Source organism: Aythya ferina, assembly GCF_964211825.1.
Source record: "Aythya ferina genome assembly, chromosome: 1".
Lineage (NCBI taxonomy): Eukaryota > Metazoa > Chordata > Aves > Anseriformes > Anatidae > Aythya > Aythya ferina.
In genome coordinates this window covers 22047864-22069105 of record NC_140296.1, presented here as the reverse complement: position 1 = coordinate 22069105, position 21242 = coordinate 22047864, and the positions used below count along the sequence as shown (strand labels likewise).

The 21242-nt window shown below is 36.2% G+C and overlaps 1 protein-coding gene across 5 annotated transcripts in view; it reads right to left on the bottom strand.

The window, feature by feature from the left end:
* PAN3 (poly(A) specific ribonuclease subunit PAN3) overlaps nucleotides 1-21242 on the bottom strand; it is an 81059-nt gene that overhangs the window by 12873 nt on the left and 46944 nt on the right. For 4 of the 5 annotated variants that reach the window (XM_084535395.1, XM_084535394.1, XM_084535392.1 and 1 more), the window contains 8 exons: nucleotides 16309-16556; nucleotides 15664-15768; nucleotides 14996-15053; nucleotides 13710-13871; nucleotides 13330-13446; nucleotides 13133-13234; nucleotides 4654-4819; nucleotides 4126-4213 (listed from right to left, as the gene is read on the bottom strand). In XM_084535395.1, coding sequence (XP_084391521.1) covers nucleotides 4126-4213; nucleotides 4654-4819; nucleotides 13133-13234; nucleotides 13330-13446; nucleotides 13710-13871; nucleotides 14996-15053; nucleotides 15664-15768; nucleotides 16309-16556 — 1046 coding nt within the window. Of the gene's footprint in view, nucleotides 1-3470; nucleotides 3631-4125; nucleotides 4214-4653; nucleotides 4820-13132; nucleotides 13235-13329; nucleotides 13447-13709; nucleotides 13872-14995; nucleotides 15054-15663; nucleotides 15769-16308; nucleotides 16557-21242 lie in introns of all 5 variants that reach the window. The other variant, XM_084535396.1, reaches the window with a different exon arrangement.

Genomic DNA, 21242 nt, shown 5'->3' with positions numbered 1-21242 from the left:
TGATACTGCTGTTGTACGAAACAGAAGAACCTTGCTGATAAGGTATCTGCACTGAGACATCTTTACCCCGTGCAATGGTATTTTTGTTATTTTGCTTGTTTGTTTCCAAAAGACTTGAGAGAAATATGGAAGTATCTGTATTAACGTTATCTTCTTTCTGCAGTCTCCTACTTAGAAGCTTCCAACTTCTAATAATTGTTAAGGAGGTATCTTATATAAATGCTTTTCACCCAACCCTGACAAATATACCCAAAGCATAAAACTTAAGGAAAGACCCTATGGAGAAATAGTCTCTTTACATAGTTGCTTTCATAATACAGATTGCATTAGATTTTTAAAAATGGTTGAGAAAGAGGTCTATGTTAGCTTCAGCTAGGAAATTCTAAATTCAGACTTTTATTTATTTTCAAAGAGTTTTCTTTATTTTGCTAAGTACACCTAACAGAAAAATGGGCAGAGATAATACAACACACCAGTGCAGCCTCAAGCACACAGTTCCAGTTACAACCAATGCTTAACTTGTGTTTTGGTCGAAAAATGGTTTGGATTCATCCTGTTAATTTTAGGGATTTAAACTTGAAGAGTCTGATCAATTGAAGATCTCTGTATTCCACAGGACAATTCAGATTTTAAGCAAGCTGAATCACTCCCTGAAGATGCCTCGCTATTCACTGACAGCTAAAACCCTGAAATAAAGTGTTATTACAATGTCCAGTGTACGAATTCTTACAAGAGCACAGAAGTACACAGATTATTATTTTTTTCTTGTGTCTGATTAGATAATGGAATGGACATCTGGATTTATGGATTTCAGATTCCTATTTCAGAAGGGATCAAACTGCCATCCACTGACAAACTCTATCCATGCAGACAAGGTAAAAACATCCCAAAAGCTGAAGCACACCATCTTTCTGCAAGGAAAAGAAAGCCATATATTCCCATTAAGTCTTACCCTCCTCTCTGAAAAAAAACTCATTCAGATCTTGCTGCTTCAAGGCAGAGGAAGTTTAAAGGATGCAAACAAACTGCTAGACTTTTTTTGAAGCAGGGACGCTAGAAGTAAGGAGTACTCCTGCAGTAGCTTTACCGGTTCAAGGTACACATCAGATACGATCATTTCTCTGCTTATGCTCCATGTCATGCTTTTCACATATTTAAGGGTCACGAGCCATTAGCTTGCCAGAAGACTTTTGCTATGGTAACTATCAACAGTGACTATTAAAATCATACTAAGTCAATTCACAACTTCAAAGAAAACTACTACGTTTTTTAAGTACAGGTTGCCTTTTGTTCAAAAACGTATCTTGCATGCAACTAATGACCATTTAAGTAGCAATTCAATTAGTAATAACTGTAACCTGTAACAACCTTTCTTTTTTATCTCCTGAAAAACTTTGCAGGTAAAGATTGTATCACCGTCATCTAGGGTCATTGATGGAAATATAAAGTAGCATTAGACTGAAAAATAGCCTCAAGGAGATACCCTCAGAAACAGCCTTCTTCATTAACGGTTTCCCTGTTATCAAATGAATTTTAAATATGTCAGTTAGCAATTTAAAAATTAATTGAATAGGTATTCTTTCTGCATGTTAATGTTAAAAAGATATATGCTCCTGTGCCAAAAGCCCTCAAGATATATGAGCATTTTATACAGTTGGCAGCATCAGCTAGACATGTAAGCTAGTCAAATAAATCAAATTTTTTGACAAGATCCATCTTCCATAAGTTCTTTGAAACTGACACTTCGTTTATCCTGTTCCAGTGCTGTGCTTGGATCAGTATCAGCTCAATCACTAATTCTGTAGATTTGCTTGTCCTTTTAAGTACTGGAATTGTACTTAAGTCCCTCCAAGTTCCGAGATTATTTATTAATTTTGAAGTCAACATCAAGACTTTAGATGCCTCTTCTGCTAGTTTATTTAAATCTGGGGAGGTGTATGTGAAAATTATTTTCGTTTACTACATTAAAAATATTTACTTTGAGCAAATGTAACCTTACAGCCCTTGTTATATCAATAGAACCTATGTTTTCTCTTCATTTCATACAGAGAGAACTGTTTCATTTTTATTCCAATACAGCAGTATTTATTAAACCTATTGTTTCCTGTATCACCATTTACAGTTTTACCACCTGAATCTAGTAACTGACACATGACTTAAAGATTCAGGGGAGGGAGGCAGGATGGGGAAGCAATTTCTACAGGTCTAAGCATCTTGTTTTTAATGTAAGTGACCATTCATATTTCATTTATGTATTTTTAGTTTCCTTTAAATCTTAAATGATCATGTAAGCTAACATATTTAACACAGGCTCTGAAAAACAGCCTGTGAAGAACAATTGCAATCCTTTTGCATAGCCCTTCTCTGTTGTGGCCTAACTCTTTCCTATCTCTATTAACAATGGGAAATAGCCAGAAAGTGACAAATGCTAACAAAAATACCTTCCTCCACTGAAGACAGCAACAAGGAAATGCATATTAGCTGGGCAGTAAACCAACAGATAACCTACATTTTTTACAGTCCCTGAGGAATTCAGGAACTGGGTCATGGATCGAGAGGAAAAAGGACAAGCTGCAGCTGTTATTTTGTAGTGTTATCTGGCTAGGGCAAACAAAGGTAGAGTGTGATAAACGACTTCTGAATTTCAAGGAATTAACTCAGTCCAGAATCTCTGAAGTAACAAAATGGGTTATGAAAATCTAGCCTTTCTAGAGGAAGCAACAAAAAGGAGGTAATGCAATGTTTTCTATCTCCAGCGTACGTCTTCCACACAGAAGAGTACTTCTCTACTGGTTTAGTGGTGATACTTGAACAATCTGGATAATAAGAATGAATAAAGCATGCAAACAAAATGTGTATCTAAGCAAAACTAGGTGTTAAGAAAGTTAGTTGCCAAATGTTGGGCTGCTATGGTGCTAAATGCTTCTGACAGTTTGGCATACCTGCAAGTATTTTCAGATTTGTACCAAGTACGTTAAATATTTTGCTTTAAAATTACTTGAATGCCATAATATCTCAGAAGGATCTCTTCTCTTGTTGCTATTAAAGTAAATTTAAGGAATTATTTAGATCATAATCTCGCCACAGTTTTATGAATGGAATCCCTCACTTACTTGCATCCCTGTATCCTCTCAGTTGGTTTCTATTAAATTATTACCACAAGCCCATTGACGTGTATCTGGTGGGGCACAGGAAGGATCCTTTGATGTCCTACCAGAAGTACACTAAAAATTGCTTTAGTGTATTATTTTAAAAAGTTGATATGTTCTAGGACAAGGTCTCCAATAAGCTAGTTTCTGCCTGGCCAAAGTTCAAACATCTCATTTATTACTGGAAGACTCTGAATGAGCAATTTTCTCACAGTGAATAAGCTCAATTAATGAAAATAAATTAAATCCAACTCCCTACTGTAGTCTTTCTCTCCCAGTATGGACAGGGTACGTGATGACTGCTGAAGCAATGTACTTTACCCTGAGGGGAAGTTAGGGAAAGAGGCACTCCTGTACACAGTGATGCTCCAGATGACTGTGGAACAGTTTTTGTTAAGTCTAAAGGGATTCTTCTTAATTCACGAATTATGCAGAGTCCACACTTCAGAGAACGCCAGGAGAGCACGGAAAAACTAGGAGCCTAAAATAAAGATACACTCGAATCTTTTAGGAGTGAGGAGAAGGCCTAAATGCAGATATTTTAAAAGATCTTTTCCTCCTCTGTTTACAGTCATTCATCACTTAATTATTTGTTAAAACAAAGGAGAAAGAGCAAAAACTGCTACTGAAACATTTTCTGATCTCTATCACTAAATACAAGATTTTTCTTCCTCTTTCTTTAGAGATCTGTGATTCCAACCATTTCTGACTTCAGTTTGTTAAATACTAACAGTTTGACCTGTTCTGTGAGTTTGCTGAAGTTTCAGAAGCAGAAGATAGCAAAATGAGCTTTCACATTTCTAAGTTACAAACAAATTCAAACAAAGATCAAATCAGGAATAAAAAAATAGTTATTTAGAGATAGTTATACCAGACTACGATTCAACTAAAATATTCATCTGCCAAAAGGAATCACATTGGTTTTCTGTACTCTCTGTGCCAAGACACCAACCTCAATAGAGCACTGTTGTCTTACCTGAAACTGAGCCATTAATGCCAGTGGATTATTTTGACTGTTGTCAAATGTTAAAACATCAAAGATTCCAACACAATTAACTCGTAACCTTTGGGAACGATAAAAAAAAAAAGTGTCAGTAAGTTTTGCTGTTTACTCCATTTTTCCCCAAAATATTCATACCTTTCCCCTAATATTCATATGCTTTAATATGACAAAAAGTTATCTTAGTATTTCACAAACTATTATGAAGCAGAAAATACTGATTTTACTGTTTGATATAGTGCAACAGACAGCCTTGTATTACAAATAAATCAATAAGTTTCTAAGCTGGCACTGGTGGATCTCAACTGTACCTTGAGGATAGTGCATAAATCTTCCTGAAACGTGTTTAAATAGAACTTTACAAGTTCTAGCACATTTTCAATTGACATGAGATATTAATAGAACTTCTTAATCAAGCCTTTGCTATTTTGCTAAAAAGCTGCGTGGTTAACAGATATCATGAACACCGACCACAGTATACAGTAAAAATGAATACTTTCTTGCCTTGTTTTGCCAGTTACAAGAATCTTTGTTGGATCCATAACTCGGCATGCTAGTCCTGCTGTATGAATGGTCCGTAAGGCAGAGCTGAGCTGCACAATATATGCCCATATCAACGACTCTGGAAGCAATCCCGCATGCTGCCGTGGTAGAGGTCCATCATGCTGACCTGGAGGAAAAAGACTAAGCATCAACAGATAGCTACAACATATAATTACACTTAGAACGTATTGAATTATACAGTTAATTCACATACTCTTTTCATTGAGCTTTTAATCAACAGTACTCAAAAAGACAGATACCACCTATTGTGCTATAATGATTTTTGTTTAATTTTTGGAAGGGCAATAAACTTTAAAACACTGCAAACTCACTGGACATTACTATTTTCACTCATATTCAAACTATGAGTGAAAACTATGCTGATTTTTAAGTTTAGGATGAATATTCATTACAATAAGAGCACCAGTTAAAAATTCCTGGAATTGCTGAACTGGAATCGTACATATTTGAGAAGTAAAAATACTAGCGTTGTGAAAAAACAAGCAAATATCACAGCAATTGCAACAGATCCTGTTTCATCTCCTTTACTGTAAGAAGGTAAGGAAGTCAAACATTCTACATCTGATAAAACTGAGGGAAATACAACAAACTAGTTTCAAACTATATGAGCAGAGTGGAAGATTCTGTGGCTAAACATCGTTGAACACAACTTTGTCCACCAGCTCTGACACAACTCGCTGACAAGTCATCACTCTACAATGCATTTAATGGGCCACCGGAAAGCAACGCATCCCCTAATTTCTAAATGGATTCATAGTCCTCCTTTCTGAAGTAAACTAATCATTTGCAAACACACAAATTCCATACTGCAAAATTGTTTCCCAGTAACACTAAGCCATAGATGAAAAAAGATAGTTAATAGATGTTATTTTCCCTAAGATGCCTTTAATACAAAGTTGTTACAGTTTGCATTGCACAAATCTCAAATAAAATATATCAAAACCAAAATTCCTCTCCAAACATGTTCCTTGTTGTTTTGTGTTTTTTTCCGCCCCACCACAGCGTTTCCCTATCCATGCATTTGCTTAAAATAAGTTTGGGTGCATGTTTATGTGCCCCTGCATGGGTACACACACGCCAAAAAATGAAATATTACAGAAAGCTTTACTTAGAAATTTTACTAGTTTGGGGTGATGGGCTGAAGATATTCCCAGTTTAAAAAAAAAAAAAAAAACACTAGGTCATTTTGCAGGTTTAAGGTGTTTTGGTTTAGATTATGAAGGTCAAGACACTGTCTCCTTTAAACAGCATCAAGCCTGGCATGTCTACTGAAGGCTGAATATAATGAGATATTCTTTGTGTCTTTTTTTTTGGCCTCCTGATGAATCATTATGCAAATCACTTCCCACAAACCAGCATACCAGAAGTCTCACGTAGCAAACTCCCCACCAGCCCCCATGATTCCCTCTTCAGCATGAGAAAAATTATAAGATGTGAGACATAAGTTCCTGTATTAATCAAGTCTTTTTTTTCTAACCATTAGTTGCTATTATAGAGTATACTTTACTTCTGGTAAACAGCAACATGTCATATGTTTAGCAGGAATAAATATGTAACTGTCTTACGAACCTTTATGTATAAAATAAATACGTGCAGAACAGAAGTGTTGCTATAATATTCTGAAAAGAAAAAAGCCAGAACTTGAGGGTTAGTTTTCTGCATGTGTTTAAGAACACTTGCCCTTTGATTTCCAGATTAAAGGCAATGTAACCAAGAGTACATTAAAAAAAAAAAAAAAAAAGAGCTGGGAGATCACACCTTTCTGTCAATGAGAAAATCTCAGTTAAGTACAAGAAGGACACTGAGGCCCTGGAGAGTGTCCAGGGAAAGGCTCCAAAGCTGGTGAAGGGCCTGGAGCACAAGTCCTGTGAGGAGCAGCTGAGGGAACTGGGGGTGTTTAGTCTGGAAAAGAGGAGGCTCAGGGGAGGCCTTATTGCTCTCTGCAGCTACCTGAAAGGAAGATGTGGGTTGACCTCTTCTCATAGATAACTAGCAATAGCACTAGAGCAAATGGCCTCAAGTTGTGCCAGGGAGGTTCAGGTTGGCAATGAGGAGACATTTCTGCTCAGAAAGAGCAGTCAGGCACTGGGACGGGTTGCCCAGGGAGGTGGTGGCGTCACCGTCCCTGGGGGTGTTCAAGGAGAGGTTGGACGTGGTGCTTGGGGACATGGGTTAGTGGGTGACACTGGTGGTAGGGGATGGTTGGAGCAGGTGATCTTGGAGGGCTTTTCCAACCTTAATGATTCTAGGATTATTTTACTACTGGAAAGAGTTGCTTGTGGCTACAGCTAAATCTAGGCTGCTGCTTTCAGGCTGGTTGGCTGCAGCCTTCATTCCCCTACGCTAAAGGTACTAGCTAAAACACTTGAAAAATCACTTTGAAATGCCCTCTTACGTATCTATCTGCTCAAAACAACCAACATTGAAGGCAGTCCAGTTAGCAGTAATGCTGGTTATGAATTATGTCCATTAAGGCCTACCAGGCCTGCTACAGATGGCACCTGAGCAATGACCCAAGGATATTAGACTCAAAAGCTCACTGTGCAAGTAAAGCACACAGCTAAAAGCTTACCAAAAAAGTGCTAAACAAGTTGAAAAAAATGTTACAAAACCATTAAGAAAAAGTTACAAACATGATTAAAATTCTTAGCCCAAGAAATGGTATTTTAGAGGTTCATGGTTGATTTTAAGGAGGCTTCCCACCTCAGGTTGAACCCACAGCCACAAACTTGATAAGTTTCAGATTATCTCTTTCCTCTGGTGCAGGACAGACTTGCTTCTGTCGGAGCTTTCACCTCTGGATGCAGTACATAAATGCTAATGGGGAAGATTAAAAATGTAAGAACTGCCATTCCAAAAACACGGGTAGTCCATTACCTTCCTTCCTACATTAAAATGAACTCACTGCCTTATTTTTATTTATTTAAAATTCAGTGTTATAATGTTCTCAGCTGAGCAAAATGTGCAGCATACGCTTAGCACTGGTGGTTGTCTTTTTTTGAAGAAAAAAAGACATTAAAATGAAGTGCAGTTACCCATTATGAGGATGAACCTAGGGATAGCCCTGGGACAGGATGAAAGAGCTGGGACCCCAGCAGCAGGACCTGTTTTACGTATTCAGTCAGGAACATGGTCACAGAGCATGCTAACACACCCTGTTCTCATCTGACATTTATGAAAAAAATCAGAAGTCTAATGAAAGATTTAGCTGATCACTAAATTGAACCTGTCAGGCCTATAAATCAGTCTTTTACATTTAGAACTGTGAATTTAGGTTTTAGTGTTCCTTGGCTATAATACTGGAAGTAAGACACATGCAGTAGCTTTCCTTTCTGCCCCCCTTCTCCAGAAGGGACCTGGGCTTCAGTTTTACATTTCCCAATTTTCTATATACAGAAAGGTTCTGAAATACTAATGCAGCACTACAAATCATAGGAAAAAAAAAAAAGATAGCAAAAACTTGATTTGACTTGGAAAGAGTTGCAGCTTTTGGCAGAGGTATTTTAGGATAATTGTTCCATATTTTTCATCAGAAAAGCTGAAAACTGAGTAAAACAGTGTTTACAGTATCTAAAAGTAGTACTTCTAGATTTTGGTTAGCTTTGTGTTTTCAATAGGATACAAGATATTTTCATCTTCTTTGTTTTTAGAATGTCTGTAGATAGAGACATCACGTTGATTTTAAATATTCATATATGCTTCCTGCTTATCATAGTCCAACTACACAACTTAACTTATTCTAAAATGAAGAGATATCTTCTAAAAAAATACTCAGTGACTGAAGATGCAAAAGCTACAGAGCCAATAAAGTCCACGTTTCTGCATCAAACACTATTATTAATAATGTATCAAAGGAACTCAAGGTCCAGGAAGCTTGCCTACATTCATTAGAAGGTATTCAACTGCCATAAAGCAGAATCTGTGGTGCTGAAAACTACTGTTAAGTGCATGCACACCGTACTTAATAACTCAGTATTTTTCATACACAGACCAAAGGACATACAGGGGCATGCTCATCTCTGATGCCGATACCTCAAAAAACTCATCAGGATAAAGAAAATACCTAACTGGCAGCAATATTGAGTTACTGTTTATTTGTCGTGATTTTCTAGCTATTAGCTTTAAAATACATGCATTCAAGATGTGGTTTAGTTATTGGATGGTTAAGAAAAAAAGGTTTCAGGACTTTTAGGTTAATTTGCTAAGTTAAAGAGAATAGCATTTCTGCAGATATAAATGTATTAACGGGTACTATAATCTGAAACACTGATACCAGAAAGGTGGAGAAAACACAAGTTCTAGAACAGATTTAACGTTAAGTTTAGACTCTTGATAAAAACAAAAGTACCTTGAGGAAATATGAGGAACAAGAATAAAAAGGGAATTATTCAAATAAATTTATTCCAAGTTAGCTGAAAAGAAGATTGCTGATTTGAAAGCTTGTGAACATTTAGTTGAATATTACAGAACAGCATCAGATTATCACTCTATCACCTGGAGAAGGAATATTTCATTGCAAAAAGAACAACACAAAAAATAAATTGTATAGATTTCAGAAATTAAGACATTTGCTTAGAGGTGTTTAAAATAAAAATAAACGTAAGCTGCTGCTAATTTTTTTCCACACAAAATTCCTTCCAAAGAAGTACTGTAACAGGATCTGCAAATAGCATGGCAAAAAGAAAAACCCAAGACTGATCACACTGACACCAAAAGTGACATGCAAGACAGCCATGTTAAAAAAAAAAAAAAAAAAGAAAAGAAAAACAACAAACAAACAAACATAATCCTCAGCCTTTAACCATCAAAGTCTGGTGTTGCCAACTGGAGTGTTCAACATAAATAAGGTTGCATACCTGAAATCAAATTCTCTGAGTTCACTGATCAGGTTGGCAGCGTTGTGCCTCCTAAAACCTTAAAAGCAATTGCACTAATCTGGGCCTCATGCTGCAGAGTACCCAACTTCCATCCATTCCCCTGCTTCTCTTGGATGTCTCCTCTAGGCAGGCAGACGGCCAAGAAATTCTGTGAGGGGATGGAGAAAGGATCCATGAAGGCAGGCAATTCCGAGAAATCAAGTATGCAATCTTATTTTTCTCTCTTAAATTGCTCCTTCTACTGAGGATCAGACTAGAAAGCACAAGTTACCAAAAAAGAAAAGCCAGAGCAAAGATGTGCAGAAAGATTTGGCAAAACTGGTGAACTGCAGGGGATTTTTTTCTAAATTTAAAAAAAAAAAAAAAAAAAAAAAAAAGACTGGAAGAGCCACAGGCAGGAGTGAGTTATCAGAACCTTGAGATATTAAAGGAGGATGCAATAGTATGTTTTAATGAAATCAGACTTTCTCCTGGCTGAACAAAAATTGATGCCTTATTTTCGGTTTCAAAGACTACCCTTACCTAAAGAAGAAATTTGCACTGGGTCAAATAGGTAGCCTGCTTCAATGATGTACGCTAAAAGTCAAAATAGTAGCTCACAATAAATAACAGATCATGAACACAATATTTTGCTATCTTCCAGTGTTTTGCAGCTCTGAGACCTCCTGATGGTCTTTGCAGTTAACAATTCAAATTATTCCTCTTCTGTGAGTAAGAATACTTTCCCCTCGAACACAGGCAAACATCCACAATAACTTGTGACAAATTTATATGATTTAATTATTTTTACCCTGGTTTTGAATTTGCTGCCTGGCTAGTTTTATTTCATTTGCCAATCCCTAGTTTTTGTAAAAAAAAAGAAAAGAAACAGAAAAGAGTTGCTGCTTTTTTATTTTCCCTGATGATTTCCAGAGACCTACCATATTCCAGACATTTTCAACCCAATCTTCCTCTCCCATCTTCAAGAGCAGGAGAAGTACTATCCCATTTTGCTGTGCTTTGTACTGATGTCTTTGATTACCCCTGTCACCTTTGAGCTTTTTATGTTCCTTTATGTTAGTCAAAGTGGCTAAAGTTGACCACAACTACAGGTATTAGATTTGTGATACAACCACATCTTAATTACAGCATCTTTTACTTCATTGTTTACTCTTTTCTTAATCTGCAACAATTCCAAATCCATATTCAAGAGGACAGTATTTCCCTTGATTCATTTAACTATAACCATAGATCTATTTTTCAGTTGTAACAGCCATGACAGTGGCCATCAATTTATACTTAAAATTAGGATTATTTTCCCTCAGTCTCTTCACTTTACATTTATTACACTGAACTTCATCCCCTAGATTTTTTGCCAAGAGTTCCAGTCCTGTAAAATCCTTCTGCAATCTATCACAATTGGCCTTTGTTTTTAATCAATCAAAATAACTAGGTTTTGTCAGCAAACACTGACAGAGCATTATTTATCTTCAATATGGATAAGTGAATGTGTTAAGAAATAGAGCTCCCAGCACATTCTTGTGAGACTCCATCAGTAACCTCCCTTCACTGTGAAAGTCAACTGTTCACTCTGTTTCTTACCTTCCAACCAGTTATTAACCTAACTGAGGACTCCTCTTATTACCACTTAGTTTTGGGGTGTTTTGTGTTTGTTGTTTTGTTTTTTTTTTGGTGGTGGTGTTTGTGGTTGTTTTTGTGTTTGTTTTGTTTGTTTGTTTTTTAAGAGATGTCATTGAAAATGCAAGATGATATCTACTGGATCTACCTTCAAAGATCTTCAATATATTAATGAGGCATGACTGCCTTTTATAACAGCAAAACTTATTCTCTTCCAGTGTGACAAATGAATGTGTCCAAAATAATTTTATTATACATTTATTAATTTATCTAAGGCAGACATCAATCTTCTCTATGTAATACTCTAGAGAGGTGTAAAAACATAACAAGGACTGATTTACATGGAAATTGAAAACCACAGGTGGGAGACACTCAGAAGTCTAGTCCTGCACATAACCACTATTAATCTAGCAGTGGGCGTTCCATGTTTATCCTACCAAATGAGTTTCACATCAAGATCACTGTATTTGTAATTACATTCTTTGACTTGCCACAAGATATGACAAGCTAATCTAGTGTTTCTTCTGTCTTGAGACATTACCACCAAAACCAACGGTGGAACTCAAGTTCCAACTTTACTTATATTAGTTCAGTGCAAAGCCAGTGTGAACTATTCAATGTACAAGGGACCTAACAAGCCTTTGAATGTATATTCACATGCTAATAATCCATTTTACTTTGATCTACCAGATAGCCAAATGAGGTTTCCCAACCTTTGAAAGAGATTGAATTCACAAGTAAAGGCTCTAATTTCAAAAGCCACAATAAAGTAGAAACCTTAGTTTTGGTTCTCTTTAACAACTGGCCACCTAAAGACAATTAAGGCAACATCTAATAAACACTAATAAACAAGGTCAGGTCACAGGCATCATTAGTGTCCCCTCTTCATCCATATGCTAGATCTGATTTCAAGGTTGGTCCAGGTGAGAGGACATTGGGCCATGCAAGCTCCAAGGGTACTCTCCAACCCAAAATTATTCTGTGATACTTTTCAACTGTTAGCATGCTTTGTTCTCAGCATGGTATTGGCCTGCTGCATTCCTGACAACACCTGAATTCACTCTGTGGGACTGTATGGGTCAAGAACTGGTTCTAATAGCATGATTGACAGCATACTATTTTGGGGGGGGGGGGGGGGCGGGGGGAAGAGTTTAGCCACATGGATATGAACTCCACTGGGCCACATAATAGGTGGTGACAGGTTTTGCTTATTAATGTAGATGTAGCCTGAACGACTCCTTTGAAGTCAGAGCATACATCTGAAAGAGAAAAAAATCAGACCTATGATACGGAGTTTCTGTCAGAAAATAATACATTAAGAGACTTTCTCTGTCCATTTCTTGTCTTCAACTAGTACTTCATATTTCAAAACATTAAACAAAGCGCTGCCTAAAATTAGTCCTCAGAATGCTTTACAAAAAAGGTATTTTATAATTGGAGAACACCTCAACAAGCATCACACTGACAAAGCATACATCTCTTACAAAAGATCTCCAGGGTCGGGTGTCACCCTGTGACAGACCTGCAATTAGGACCCAGAGCTTGTTTCCCAATCCCCTGTGCAAACCTGTTACCCTGCAGACAAAGAATTGTAAATTTCTTTCCAAACTGACTTTAATTTTGCAAATGAATTGATGTCAAATGTGACCAGGAGAAAAAGCTGTTCATTTACCTTAGGTGAAAAGTTTAACTCAAGCAAAAAGTTTTTAAAAAATATTCAAAAATTTCATTCAGAAATGGAAAATGAAGAAAATTCTGATCCCAACCAGCTTATGTGATATGACAAAACTGATTATCTAAAAAATTAAGACAACTACTACTTGAAACTTGAAAAATTAAGACAACAACTACTTTTGATCATTTATTTACTAATCAAGCAGTGGAAATAGTTTACAGAAATATTGTATGATAATGTGCTTTCTTACCCCATTTTCTTTTCGTGAAATAGGCATCAGCACTAGGGTCATTGAAGTGTCTGCTCATCATAGTCTCTCCTCCAGCATGAAAATCATATGCAAACACAAGAGCTTAAAAATAGAAACATGTGACAATTACTAACTCAAGCATATCTAGAAGAAAGTCTAAACACATCAGTTGGGGAAAAAAAAAAAAAAAAACTTACAATGTTCTCCAAATGCTTTAGTGGTAAACACTTCACGCAAGGTTACTATATTTGAGTGCTGAATTTTTTTCCACATGTCAACCAATACCATGCATTTTGTGTTAACAAGACGAAAACCTAGAAAAGACCAAAAACACGGTTTAAAATGTAATGTTTGGGGGGAAAGGGATTTTTTTTTTTCTTCTGAAATTACTGAAAAGCAATTAAACATTAAAATAAGACTAGCATACCTAGCAGCACTAGTCCTATGGGATCTTCTTGCTCTCTTAAACCCCACAGAATAATTCTATCAAAGCTGTTCTGAGCTTTACACGTAGCTCAAAATATTTAAACAAAAATAGCACTGGCATTTAAAAAAATGTCAACTCAATTTTTCTCACCATGTATCCTCCGAAGGCAATATGGCAGATCATCTTTACTATTTACAGCTTTATAGCATGACGTAATGTACCCAAAGTTGCTTGTTTTCTGTATCCGATTGGGTGGTGGCAGTGGTTCTAAAGGAAAGAGACTGTGGTAGCTGTCCACTTCCGCTGGAACTGCTAAATAAGCGTACATACAGAAACATATTGGGTATCAGTTATCTTTGGAAAAAATATTACAAGAGTAGAGATTAAATTGGCTATGTCACTAATACAGAAGTTCATAGCATCTTTTATGTGCATGTAAAGTTAAAGTTCACTATTTCTGCTTTAATATCAACGTATGTTCCTGAAAGGGACTCCACACTGGTAACCGTCCTCATAAAAATAGTTACACCAAGTAAAAATCAACAATAGATGCAGAGTTTCATCTGAAGTTTTCTCACTTGCCTTAAAAATTCACCATTCTGAATGACATGTGTTGTGTTTTTTTCCCTGCAAAGATTCATGGATAAGCACCAATTTCCATACAGACTTCATATCATTGTAAGAACCCTATCCACACAAAAAAACAAATCTGAATATTGCATTGTAACATACTGGTTTCAAAAACAGAGAGGCACTGAAGATTTACAAATCAGATTAAGAGATTGCAAGAAGAGATACACTTGTACCTTAGCTGGGTTAGTACACCAAACTGCATTTTATACTGTAGCATGACCACATTAAACACACAGTTGAAAAGAAAGGATACTGCAAGCAAAACAGTCTAAATATAAATTGAACAGAATCAATTTTAAGTCCTCAAAAAAAAAATATACAATGAATACTATGTTCCTCTTGCCTGCCAACAAGTAGCACAAAGCCTCTCGGATAAGCCAGCCAATTTGTTTTAAAACAACCAAGTTTGCTACTATAGTATTTGAAAACACATAGTAGGCATTCCTTTAGAGGGAGGATGCATGTACAGAGTAATGCAATACTGCTTTCTATTGCCTTGATGTTTATTTTTTTTTCACTTATCTTAAGCAGTCCCCATCATTTCAGAGTCTCAAAACAGAAGAAAGTTACAGAAATAAAGAAATGAATAGAAACAAGAAACAAATTTCCTATTTCTGAAATACTTTGTATCTTGTTATCTACAGCTCAAGCTTCATGAAAGATTAAGAACAGGTGTGTTGGGTTTGTGGTTTTCTTTTGTTATTGTTTTGTTTCAAGACACTGCTACCATTGCTTAATACACACAGTTGCAGAACAAAGTGATCACATTTTAACTTAATAAGAAATTAATAAGAAGTTCTTACCAGGAATATCAGCCTGATCAATCTGGGCCATAGTTATTAAGTGTCTGTTGATCAGTTCCTGAAGAATAAATTATGTCAAGTTTTGAACCTTATAACTCATTTCACCATCACAGGTAAATTAACAGTACACTGTCTTTGAAGTACCAGGTACTTGTACTAGAATAGCAAGTTGATGCAAATGTCCCAAGGTGGGGAAAAAAAATACTAGCTTGAAGAAGTTAATGACAATATGGGAAGTCTTTTGTACCTCCTCCCTTCAAGAAATTAGCTCTGTCATTGAAGAGGCATCTACTACAGTAAAGCTGAAATTAAGTATAGACATAGCCAACCCTCAGAGAAGGGCTCATTAACTAACACCTTTCATTTCAGTGAAAGACTTTACAACTGGATAGGATCACAGCTTAAAAGAATGCTACACAGATAATTCGTGCATACTAATACATAATATGCAACAAGTAAGAATACCTAAATAGGAAATCATGGCACGCAGGTTAGATTGCAGTCACGTGTGCTGAAACCTACCCCAATCCTTCACAGAAATATATTTTTTAAATTCTTCTTTGGGAAAAGTGACTACACCTATTTTTAGTGGTTATTTCTCTTCTGCTGCTGCTGATTTTCTACTTTTCTCCACGATATGCGATTTTCCTTTAAATTCTCTATCTTACCTGTCTGAGCTCATCCGCCATGAAGAAGGAAGGTGCATTTGCTTTTGGCTGCATGTAAGCAACGTGAGGTGCAGCTGGATGGTAAATGTGATAATTTGGAAATACCTGAAAGAAAAAAAAAAAAAAGCAGTTTTAAATCCTTAAGTACAGGGAAAATAGTTTTGTCATCCTATTAGTTTAAGCTACTGAACTATAAAATTTTCAGGCACAGTGCATGTTGCAAATGCACTGCCAGATGCATTAGTTTCTTCTAGTGATGTTCACTACTGATGATTTAAATGATGCGTGTGCAAGCACAACATTTTTGTAAATGCCTTTTCCCCTCCACTATGAACGTATGATTTCTTTAATCTATCAGACATGAAAGCAATTTGAAATAATTGATATTTTCTATGTACGTATCCACTAAGATGCATTAAATTGCTTTCTCTGCTACGTTACAAAAACAAGACTCTATACAAGGTAAATGAAGAATACACAGAGTTCACTGGTCTTTACATTTCAGTGATCTGAGAACAATTTCAACATTTAAAAGGCCAAATCTTCAGAGAATAAGTGTTCCAGGGTATTATAAATAACCTGTATAGTATTAATCAGTTCAGTCTTTGGAAGCTACATACACTTTTGCATTAAAAGCAAACATACCATTCCCGTGAGAGGTGCTGGAGTTGTATCAGTGTAGAAGTATGTCGTTCCACCCACTGTTTCCTTCTGGATCACCTGGCCAGTAGATGGAGGCTGGGAGACAGCATTAGCAACAGAAGCAGAGGCACTAGTAGGCACCATATAGTTTGCTGGGTTAGGAGTATGACTTCTTCGTCGAGGAGCAGGAGATGTGTGAGGAGTTATTTTGGGGGAATGAAGAGGAGAAGATCCTGCTGACAGCGACATTCCTTAGAGAAACAAAAGGAGATACTGTTGATCAAATCTCTGTCATTGCTACAAACTTCATTACAGTCAGTTCAGAATTAAATATTACTCTGAGCAGGTGAGAAGTTTAAGAATTGGTATATCTTTATGAAGAATTAAGTGTAAAACCGTAAGAGCAAGACTGGAGCAGATACATTTTCCTGAAAAAAAAAATAACAGAAACACAAAACTTTACGTTCAGAGAGAAAAGGGGTAAGGACTTGGGACCTACACACAAAGAACCGTAAAGACAGTAGAAGGGGGGGAGATGAACCAAATTAATGCTTTGTCTGGAAGAGGAGTTTATTAAACCGCACAGAGAAAATATTAACAACTGCCTGACAAATGAATGTTTATGTAACGGTTACAGGAACAGTCATGAAGTTTGCCAAGCTCTAATTCACTTAACCTTACACATGTTCATTTTACTAGAAGTAACTCCACAACTATGAATGACTATTAATGGAGTTAGTACAGCATATGAATAAGCAATACACTACTTCTAATAATTTCAGGGGAGAAATCACCTATTTTCCTGTCATTATAAAAAAAAAATACCCTCCAGAAGACCTGTTTAAGTAAGGATAGATAGCTTCTCAGAATATGAGATCTGCTGGGTATGCATACAAATTTGTTTGAAGTGATTTTACTGATCACTGTTTACACTAGGCTTAACAGAATACTGGCAATCAAACTTTAGAAGCTTACCTTCTAAACATAGTGCATTAGCAAGGGGAAAAAAACAAGGGGAACTTGTACCACACACATGCTCTTTAGTTACCAAAAACTGATTTAGTTATCTTATTTAAGACTTATTGTATGCAAAATACTCAGACACGCCTATTTATAAAATTTTAGGTATCAAAAAGCATTTCAGGGTGCTGCTGAGGAAGAGATAACCCTTCAGAAAACTTGTAGTATTTCTGGTAGAAGATACTAGTTATATCTAGGTGTTCCCATCAAAACAAATACAGGACTTTTGAAATCTGATGTTGCTCAGTTCAAATTAGAAGGTACTTTCTCTACCTTAAGAGACAGAAATATATTAGTCATATTAAATTCTTTTGAAAAGATCGAAGATACATAACTTGTATATTTAATCTCTATGTACAGAGGAGAATTCTCCTCTAACTAAAAAAGTCAGTAATTTCTCAGATATTTGCTTAAATTACTTCTCTTTATTAGCTCTGCTTTGTCTTTTTAAGCAGATATACAACTTAAGTTGATATAGAACTTGAAAAGTTGACACATACTCATCATCAGTAACGTGTAGGAGTTCTCATATTCGTGTCTCACCTCTACAACAGAGATCTCTCCCCAGCATTTACTTTTTTTGATTTTTAAACACAAACTATGAAGGCAAATAACAATTTTGGTATTAATAATTCAATCAGTACTTGAGGAAAATAATCTGAAGCCATGTTATTTCTCAAGATATTAGCAGAATATTTGTGAAATTTAACTCCAATCATTTCATTAGTATCTCAAAAACCAGAACAATTACTTCTTTGATTATGCACTTGTGATGAAATAAGATTTTTCATGTAAATCATATGAAAATCTGAGATCTTTCTCCTTAGTTGGGTCTCCTTAGTCATTTTATTATTTTTAGAAAATATAAAACTATTAAATAGCAGCTCTTACAGCTATCATTTCAAACATTTTCCACTGCAAGACAGTTTAAAAATTTATTCCTGCCAAATAATAGTTACAAATCTAAATCTTTAATGTCTTTGAGTATTAACGTGGGAGTGAAATAAAAGAAAGATGATCAGTTACACAAGTCCTTTTCAATGCCCTTCTAGCTTCATTCAAGTCTGATTTTGAAAGGACCTTGAGAGTTCAATGAAAATCATCTGTCAGGCAAAACATATGGGCTTCTCATTTGCCAATATACATAATCAGTTCAAGATATGAAAGAAATTTGACTAGAGTTTATTTTCATACTGCTAAAACACTACACGATGCATTACAAGAAATTTGCTGTAAGCACTGCGGTGGGTTCTGGCAGACAGGCAGCAAATACCCAAGGTGATAGATCCTTTTGAGATCTGCATTAAACTCTACAGAGTCTGGACTTTTAATAATTAATACTTAAAGTCACATGGAAAAGAAAAAAAGCTAAGCTCTACGTCAGTTCCATTACATAACTATGTAAGTAAATAATAACTCAGATGCACAAACTCAAACAGATCTCACCAACTTCATTAGGATTTTAATCAGTTAAAATCTTACTAATATTAACATTTAACCACAATAAAATAGGATGAGATGGCAGAACTCAGGCCAAACACCTGCAACAGGCAGCAAGTGGACGTTACTTCAAGAAAAAAATGATTGAAAGTGGCTGCTTTAAAAGGTGAACGTGATATTCCTACTGACTCACAGGTAGGAAAATAAGAGTAATGAGCATAGATGGTAACCACATGGTGAATGTGGAACACAGCTCACAGCATTAGACCATTTTCAACACTGCGATTTTATGTAAACGTTTATTCACATGAGGGCATAAGAAAAAATGGGGATTGAATCTAGATACAAATATATTTCTACTTACACACTAGTGCAGTTACATAAAACACAATATAAAACACATTGTAAGGTGCTTCAAATTGTCCTTCTCAAGAGCACTCTTTTCTAGTAGATGACACTCAGTTCCTTGTATTGGTGAATTCTAACGAATAATTCAAATACTACCTTGAAAGTTAAGTTGCAAGAGAAAGCTTTTTTTGCTTCACGGTTATTCACACACACAAAAAAAAAAAAAAAGTAATCATACCAACATGTAAATGGTTGCAGGCTTTCAAGCTTTTTTGCAATATTCAGTGTGACAGTGCAGGTTACCTACACATACCTGGAGCCCTTGCTGCTATACTCATTTTACACAGAGAAAGATCATATCATATTATACCTCTCTATTGTTACATTTTCTCTTCTTGCATTGTTGTGGTGTTTTTTTTTTAAAGTTTATTTTTGAAGTTCCATTGAGACTGACAAAAGAGAAGCAGTAGACTTTGAAATTCATTTGAGACACTGCTCAAAGATTTTACAAGGTGTACATTTTTAATAAATACATTGCATACTACAAAGCCTTAAGTTAAATGCCAAGTTATATTTTGAATTTGAGAATTCTATGGGTGAGCAGCATGAAAGGAAAGACATTAAGCTCATTAAGCTTGAATTCTCATTGAGGACTCAGAGTCTACAGTTTTTAGAGTCACTGAAAGTTGAAAGAGTCACTGAGGATCTCATCAATGTTTACAAATGTCTTAAGTGTGGGAGACAGAGGGATTTGGCCAACCTCTTTTCAGTGGTTTGTGGGGACAGGACAAGGGGCAGTGGCCAGAAGACGGAGCCCAGGAAGTTCCACACCAACATGCGAAAGAACTTCTTCACTGTGAGGGTGACGGAGCTCTGGGACAGGCTGCCCAGGGAGGTTGTGGAGTCTCCTTCTCTGGAGATATTTAAGGCTTGTCTGGACGCCTACCTGGGCAGCCTGCTGTAGGGAACCTGCTTTGGCAGGGGGTTGGACCTGATGGTCTCTTGAGGTCTCTTCCAACCCTTACAATCCTGTGATTCTGTGAAATTTACTCAACTACAACCATTATCACTATACCACTAAGGATGTTAATCCCTGTACAACAACAGATGTTAAAAGTCAGAGGTCAAAAATCAAATGTCTAATATTATCATGATTATGTTCTGTACTTTAGCGATACTCTACACTACTAGGTACACTGAGAAATGACAAATTGAGCTTAATAATAGTTCAAGGCTATTTCAAGGATCTGTTGAAAGCAGTACGTTTAAATTCAGTAAAAATTACATTTTCTATCAGATCATTGTAGCTGTGTATTTTCAAGATAATTAAATCTGCTTAATTCCACAAAAAAATTATAGTCATAAATTCCTCCTCCTCAATTTATTAAAGATAAATATGATTTTATAGTATCTTTGCCTTCCTTGTATTATTTTGCTAGGACTGTGGAACCTTCTCAGCAGCATGGCTGTGCTGTACTTGGTATGGGAGGCCACAGAAGGCTCTGTGCCTCCTGGCTGCTAATCCTGCAGATTCACTTTGCTAGAATCAAGACTAGAATCAAGATCTAGGCACATGCACATTATTAACATCTATTGGGATCTATGCATTCTGTATAGGCTCAGATTCTGTCTTCAACTAAATACAGAAGCTCTGGAATCAGCAATTTGCTGTAATTTACACCAATGACAAAGCCATCACCCTTTAGCTATAAGCTAGCTTCAAGAAAACCAAATCAGACAAACACTTTCTCTTTCAGGGGCTATAAATCTATTCTCTTTCAAGGTTAACTTGGCAGCGATGTCTTACCACTTTGATGACGTCCATTAATTTCTTTGATATGCTTTGTTGCCATGCTTTAATGGTGCTACTATTATGGATCTGCTAAAGAGATTTAGCAGAATTTCCCACGCAAATGCCAAATTGAAAGCACTTACTAGCACGGGAACAGAAGGAGCGGGAACAGGGCAGTATCCAGGGGAGCCTGAGAAAAGACTGCTTGGAAAGGATGAAGGAGATCTGCTCAAAACTCTGATACTAGTTTTCTCCAACTTCTTAAATGGTGTTTTATCTCACTGTTTTAATATTTTATTTAAAGCCATGGAGATGAATATTGACTCTGTATAGAGAT